The sequence below is a fragment of the Saccopteryx bilineata genome, chromosome 1, assembly GCF_036850765.1.
Source record: "Saccopteryx bilineata isolate mSacBil1 chromosome 1, mSacBil1_pri_phased_curated, whole genome shotgun sequence".
Classification (NCBI taxonomy): domain Eukaryota; kingdom Metazoa; phylum Chordata; class Mammalia; order Chiroptera; family Emballonuridae; genus Saccopteryx; species Saccopteryx bilineata.
The window spans coordinates 164,329,768-164,337,324 of record NC_089490.1 but is presented as its reverse complement, the minus strand read 5'-3'; the positions used below and the strand labels follow the sequence as shown (position 1 = coordinate 164,337,324).

The following is a 7,557-nucleotide window of genomic DNA, read 5'->3' as shown; positions in this document are numbered from 1 at the left end:
AAAGACATTAGACTCCTCCCTCTCCAGGTTCATTCCAGGAGAAGAGGTTGGGGGTGGCGGGGAAAAGAAGGGCTGTTACAGTCAATAAGTCAGGAAGCGGCCGACTTTATGAGCCCAAGAATAAAACGTGTTCCTTGCAGGAAGGTGCAAAAGATTTCCAAACGACCTTCGGCTGAGGCATTTGTGAGGAGACTGTCATAGTCTGTCTAGAGGTCGGGCTGGACGTTTTCCCCTAACGAGGCGCTCTTGTTAAATTGCGTTCTTCCTGGAACTCTTTAGCCCCGCTGTTAGCTGCAGGACCTCCAAGACCCGAAAAGTGCCAGCTCCCCTTATGTTTTCCTTTGCGGGCGTTTCCCACAAAGTACGGTCACACCAACAACTCATTTATCACGCATATGATAACGCCCCGAAACTTTTATCCAGTACCCTTCACTCTCCTCCTACTCCCGCCCCCTCGTTTTACGCTTCGCTTAGGGCGTTGAGTGACCTCGTCGTCTAGATTCTAGAATGCCAGTTCTGCAAAATTCCAGGAGCTAAACACCAACCAACCAACCTCCCGGGAGAGATGAGAAACGAGAAAACACAGCAAACTCAACAACACGCCCCTGTTTTTCCCGAGCTTTAAAAAAATTAATTAATTAATTAAAAGCCCTGCCCGTCGTTGCGCGATGCATACTGGGATAAGTAGTTCCTATAACCCGAGAGAGGCGGGGTCAGGACGGAACTCAGGTTAACGCTGAAAGAGAGTACTACAACTCCCGTCGTGCCTTACGGCAGAATGGAGGGGGGCGGACTGGGAGAGGGCTTGTCGCGCTTGCGCAGATTGAAGGGCTATAGGGAGGCGGAGACCCTGAGATCCAACCGCTGAGGACTCTCCATGTGACAGAGAGCTGGGTCCCAGCTCTTGTCGCAGCTCGGCACTGGCTCCCGACCCCCACAAGCACTGTCCACTGTCCCACAGCCAGCACACACCAGTAGGCTGGGGACGCTAGGTGTTTGGTCGTGCCGCCAGAGGACCTGGGGTGCAGAGTGAATTGCAGCCTTCGGGCAGGTGCCTGAGGGACCCCGCGGAGACCCCGGAGTCTCCAGAGAGAGGCGGAGCCGAGAGGCGAGCGAGCATTTCTGTCAGCGTCGGCGCCGGGAGCGCGGAGTCATGAACGGTTTCACGCCTGAGGAGATGAGCCGCGGAGGGGATGCGGCCGCCGCAGTGGCCGCCGTGGTCGCTGCCGCCGCTGCCGCCGCCGCCGCGGCTTCGGCCGGGAACGGAGCCGGGGCGGGTGCAGGAACTGAGGTGCCGGGCGCAGGGGCAGTCCCGGCGGCCGGGCCCCCAGGGGCGGCCGGGCCGGGCCCCGGCCAACTGTGCTGTCTGCGGGAGGACGGCGAGCGCTGCGGCCGGGCGGCGGGCAACGCCAGCTTCAGCAAGAGGATCCAGAAGAGCATCTCGCAGAAGAAGGTGAAGATCGAGCTGGATAAGAGCGTAAGTGACGGAGGGACGGCCCTACCCCGCCCGCCCCTGGGGCTCCGGGAGCGGTGCGAACCAACGGGGTGTGGAGCCGGGGGCTCAGGAGTCCCCCAGACATGGGTGCAGTGCAGCCGCTCGTGGCTCTCTGGTAGGAAGCAGACGACAAAGTCGCAGCAACTGCGATCGCCACCTCCGAGAGACACACTCGGGCGCCGCGGCGCTTCCTCTCCCTCGTCACCCCCCGCGTCCCTCCCGCGCCCCGTCTCCCCCTGCCCCCTCGCGGAGACCTGGGAGCGAAACAAAGGGAACTGGCGCACGCAGGGAGGGCCTGGAGTACTTTTCTTGTCCCCGGCAGCTCCTTCTGGAATAGAGGCGGCTTCTTTGTTTTGCTGCCCGCGCCGGCGTCTGGCTCCGGGGAGTAGCGTCCCCGGTCTCGGAAAGTGGAATCCTGCAAGGGCCTGACGCCGCAGTCCGGAAAGACCCCGTCCCGCGGTCGCCTGAGCTCGGAGAGAGGGGAGCCGGGTTGGGAGCCGCGGCGGCGGCGGCGGCGTCCAGGGCAGCTGCTCCGAGGCGGGGAGCACGTCGTCGCCGCGGCGTTGCCATCTGTTGGGCAACCATCAGGATTTTCCCCCCTTTGCACGTCTGTTCTTTGACTCTCTAGGGGACTTGTACAGCCATTGCCACTTTCCGGAGCTCTGACAGGCGGTGAATTAATAACAAGATGTCAGAACCTAGCACATGTCCTGCTTTTCTGTTTTTGTTTTTTAAACTTAGCTTAAAAAGTTAATTTAAAAGCCTGTTAGCTAGATCCTTAATTGTGTTTGGTTTTTTAACGAAGTAACTTACTATATGAAGCCCAGTATTTCAACAGTTGCTATACAGCTCTCAAGACTATATGTAATTAACGTTTTGGGAATTTTGTGATGCTTTATGCTTGTTTAAACAGTTCTTCAGTTCTGTTCATGAGAAACTTTTTAGGTGCACTGAATAATTTCATATTGCTCTGATTGGAAAAACATTACATATACATACATGTAGCACTAAAAAAAAGTTTATAATTTCTACTTTTAATATAGGTAGAACGTGAAAATCAGTTTATTTATAAAAATGAAGAGTTTTATATCTGGGTTATAATTTGAGTATTAAATTAGAAAGATTAGGAAGCATATATTATGCTACTAACATAGGCTCTTTAAGTAGAGAAAATACTACCAAATAGCAAAATTGTGGGCAACATCATCCTCCTTGTTAGCAAAACAGCATAACCTAACTCATCTACTTCACACACTACAATTTGATGACAAAGTTAGAATTTTTCATTCTCCTTTGCCTCCGGAGCTCCCTTCCCTTACAATCACCCCTACCCACTCCACTTCCCTATCCTCAACGTTATTGCCAGATGCATGTTTTAACTGTGCAGGACTTGAGGAAAAAACATTCCCTTTTCTTAACCATGCCCTGTTGTGACTTTTTTTTTTTTTAAATGATTCACTGTGGCCTATGTATTTTACTAATACATAGACATATTTTACTGTAATCTTAAGTAGTATGTAAAACTTTTTTGTTTCAGGTAAGGCATCTTTACATTTGTGATTATCATAAAAACTTAATTCAGAGTGTAAGAAACAGAAGAAAGAGAAAAGGAAGTGATGATGATGGAGGAGATTCACCTGTTCAAGATATTGATACTCCAGAGGTAAAGAAAAATTTTTGCATGTTAAATGTAAATTCTAAGTAGTTAATTCTGAAACTTATATAAAAAGATGTGAACAAATTTTTAAAATACTGAAATATTAGAAAAGTCTGAAAATGAAAGCAAAATTAAATATAGCTAGTTAACATGCAGTTACACAATTTGACTTGTTATATTATCAGTTGATAATTCTTTTAGTTCTGTTATCTTACAACTTTCCCCTGCAAACAGTTTAATATTTATCCTCAAAAGATTGAAATGTTTATTATATACATTTATAGTTTTGATTCTGTAGAAGGCTTTTAAAATAATAAAATGAAGTTTTTATTGTCCTGTAGTTGAAATGTTAATACATATCCAAGATGAGTTTTCAACAGATTACATAAACTAATTCATATGTGTTAATTTTTTCTAGGTTGATTTATACCAATTACAAGTAAATACACTTAGGAGATACAAAAGACACTTCAAACTTCCAACCAGACCAGGACTTAATAAAGCACAACTTGTTGAGGTATTTGTGAATTTTAAGCTATTTAAAACTTTAAAGGCTTCTGTTTATACAAAAAAGTGGCGTTAAATGCTAATAAAATTGTTAGTGGAGTGTATAAAACAATATATATTAGTTAGAAAGATCAAAGTTAATTTTAAAATCTATTGTGGAAGACTCTAGTTACCTAGAAAAGTTTGTCTACCTCTTAGGAAATTACTTTGTTACTACTCAATGGATTGTATATAGTTTTTTAAAGCATCTTCTATTACTGGCTTCCAAAAGTATTGAGTGAGAACTTTTTATTCTTGTTCTAGAAATTTATTTTAAAATCCCATTTACTCAGTAAATATTTATTGAACATCTAATTGAGGAATAATAAATTAATAAGCTTTGATGCCTTTATTGTAATTTTTTTTAAGTTTCTAATGGACTAGGTCTACAGGTAAGCTCCTAAACAGTATATTCATAACTTTCTGATTTAATTATTTTAGAATTTGTCCTTGTTGATGTTAGTTTGTTTTTTAGGCCTCCATGTTTTCTTCACATCTGGAAGATGCAAAGACTATGTCCAAGCTTTTACTTACATAGTTTGCTTTGATGTAGGACTTCTAGTTCTTTAGTGAATTTGAAAAAGTTGAGTGTGTGTTTTCAGGAAAAACAGAACCAAGAGAGCTGTGCATGATATTAAGATGTTTATTGATTTACATATATATATTTTGATCGTATTTAACATAAAAATAGTTAACCTACTGGGAAGAATAGAAATGTAAATATGTAAATCACTTTTCTCATATTTTTTAGCTTGAAGTTAGTAATCCAACATTTTGTAAAATGTACATATTGAATAAGATGAAAGATGACTAGAAGGTACAATTCTTTGGCAGAATGGAATGCTTTTTAACATTATGATCCAGTATATTAACTTCTTAGCCAGAATGTTTTATCTTTTTTTTTAATGATTTTATTTATTGTTTTCTTTTTTTTTAGAGAGAGGGAGAGAGAAAAAAGGGGTGGGGGAGCGGGAAGCATCAACTCAGTAGTTGCTTCTTGTATGTGCCTTGATCAGATAAGCCCAGGGTTTTGAACTGGCAACTGAAGCATTCTAGGTGCATGCTTTATCCACTGTGCCAGCACAGGCTTAGCTAGAATTTTTTCTTCTTGCTTAGGCAACAAAAACTCAATTTTTTTTTTAATTTGATTTAAAAGATCTAGTCTTTTTGTACATTATTGTAACATAAGTATAGATATTGTTTACCATGGTAAAACTATATTTTATATATCAAAATGTACAAGTACTAATTGAGTGTAAGTACTTTGTTTTGGGACAAATTAGAACCAAAGCAGTTATTATTGTAAATGTTAAATATTTAAGTGTACATATTTAATTACAAAACCAACCCTGAAGCTTTTGATAATCTGATGTAAAAAAAAATATATTATTTTTAGAGCTATTTTTTTTTTTTTTAGAAATGAGAAATAACCATAACCCAAATGGCACTGTTATAGTTTATTTAGTCGGAAATACAGATATTTATAAGTGATTCCAGAGTTGAGTAAGTCTCTTGTCAGTTGGATAACCTTCTGTTGAGAAGTTCTATCTTCTAGTATCTAAATATGCCTTTGAGCATCCCATCCCAGTTTAGTCAACTGTACTTCTATTGATAGTTGCAGTACACGTTAGATTAGTGAAAAGGTAAGAAAGCAGGTAAACATTCTTCAGTGAACAGTCCTCTTTCCCCTCTCCTTTTCCATATATATATATATATATATATATTTTTTTTTTTTTTTTTGTATTTTTCTGAAGTGAGAAGTGGGGAGGCAGAGAAGACACACTCCCACATGTGACCGACTGGTATCCACCCATCACGCCCACTAGGGGGCGATGCTCTGCCCAGCTGAGGCATTGCTCCATTGTGACCAGAGCCATTCTAGCTCCTGAGGCAGAGGCCATGTAGTCATCCTCAGTGCCTGGGTCAACTTTGCTCCAATGCAGCCTTGGCTGCAGGAAGGGAAGAGAGAGACAGAGAGAGAGAAAGGAAAGGGGGAAGGGTGGAGAAGCAGATGAGTGCTTCTCCTGTGTGCCCTGGCTGGGAATCAAACCCAGGGCATCCACATGCCTGGGTGATGCTCTACCACTGAGCCAACTGGCTAGGGCCCATTTATAATTTTTATTCAGAAAATTTTTCAAGAAATCTTAAAGAATATTGACAATGAATGAATGAATGTAAGTTGTGGCAAACATATTTGTAAGATCTTTCAGGGTTTGTTTCTGTACTATCAAACTTTCAACTTTGTATTTATCCTTTTTCTATGAGTAGGGCCTAAATTATTACCTGATGCATATGACTCTTACATTCTGTTTTACTTCATTGATATTTAAAGTTTAAAAGTAAAAAATTACTTCCTAACCTAGATTCTAAGTTTAAAATAAATAAGAGGAAATATACATTCTAATTAATGTATATTTAATTGAGTGGGTTGAAGGGTCCTTTGAAATCATACTGTTTCTTATCCCTAACATCTTATTCTTATATGCTTTTTGCCCTGTTGTTATTTCGTTGAATACAGTTTTTAGAAGGAAATATCTATTGTCATCACATAGCACTTTTTCTTTTGATGAAAGTGTTTTTTACCTAGTTGATGAAATTTGTTAATACCTATAATTTAATTTCCTCAATTTTTTTTTCTTTATAGATAGTTGGTTGCCACTTTAGGTCTATTCCAGTGAATGAAAAAGACACCTTAACATATTTCATCTACTCAGTGAAGAATGACAAGAACAAATCAGATCTCAAGGTTGATAGTGGTGTTCACTAGGAGAGATGGAATTGAGACTAAGACTTGGATGTTCAGATATTAAGACTGTTTATTGTTTTTCACATGTAGAAATAAATGTTCCTGTGTATTTTTTCTACAGAGGATATTCTCTGGTTTTATTTTCTTTGTTTCTGACTCTAATAATTAGTTGGAAACTCATGTAAAATGAGCTTTCCTAGATTAACAAATATTTTAAATAAAGGTTATTACTATTATAGTTGCTTCAGTGTATTTATTTTGTGAAACTTGATTTTTATTTTAAACTGACTTTTAGGAAACTGTATTAATTGAGATTTTAATATAATATAAAGATCATTTTGATACCCTGTGCCCCATTTTTTTTTTTAATTTCAAGAAATTAAGAAGTAACAAATTTAGCACATTTGCTTTCTCTGGGACAATCTGTTTAGAATTAAAAATATCCTAAATAACTTTATTTTGTAAAGTACTCTTTAGTGCTAACAAGTTTAAAAAATAGAGTTCCATTGGGCTGCAATTTCTTCTTATTTCCTTTTTTATTATGATATCTTGGTGAAGTATTAGGAAGAAAAATAGTTTAATACCTACCTCCTTCTAAAGAAGAATTAATATGCCAGCAAAGGTAAGCACAGTGCTGAAAGTTTCAAATAAAAACAGAATTAGCTAGAGCTGTTTCTTTAAATTTTGTCTTACAGAAAAAGTATTTATATGGCATGGCATGAATATAGAAAGCACCTCTGCAGTACCCCTTTTCAGTCATGTTCTGTACCATTAACATTGCAAATTAAAACTAATAAATATGGGAGTTCAACCAGATCTTTACATTTTTGTCATACAAAGCTATGACTTGATTTATATTTTATTTCCTTTTATATTTCACTGTCAGTTTTCCATAGAATATTTTTACCCTTTTTTCCTGATACTGAATTGTTTACCCAAGTTCTTAAAATTACAAGTCAAATTTACATTTGACACATTGAAACAAAACAGCTTCAGTGAAGTATTTTGAGGTTGTGGTGCAGATTTTAGGCTGGAAATTGGTGAAACCAGTAATGTAGCTCAGTGATTTTCAAAGTTGGCATTTGGGTCTTATGATGAGAGGCTGTCCTGTGT

General features: G+C 39.8%; 1 protein-coding gene across 1 annotated transcript; it reads left to right on the top strand.

Annotated features, from left to right (window-relative positions):
• Positions 1 to 718: 718 nt before the first annotated feature.
• Positions 719 to 6,670, top strand: SAP30 (Sin3A associated protein 30). The gene is made up of 4 exons (XM_066253433.1): positions 719 to 1,477; positions 3,033 to 3,158; positions 3,571 to 3,669; positions 6,343 to 6,670. Exons 1-4 carry the CDS (start codon positions 1,154 to 1,156, stop codon positions 6,463 to 6,465), a joined length of 672 nt encoding a protein of 223 aa, XP_066109530.1. The 5' UTR covers positions 719 to 1,153; the 3' UTR covers positions 6,466 to 6,670.
• The last annotated feature ends 887 nt before the right edge of the window (positions 6,671 to 7,557 follow it).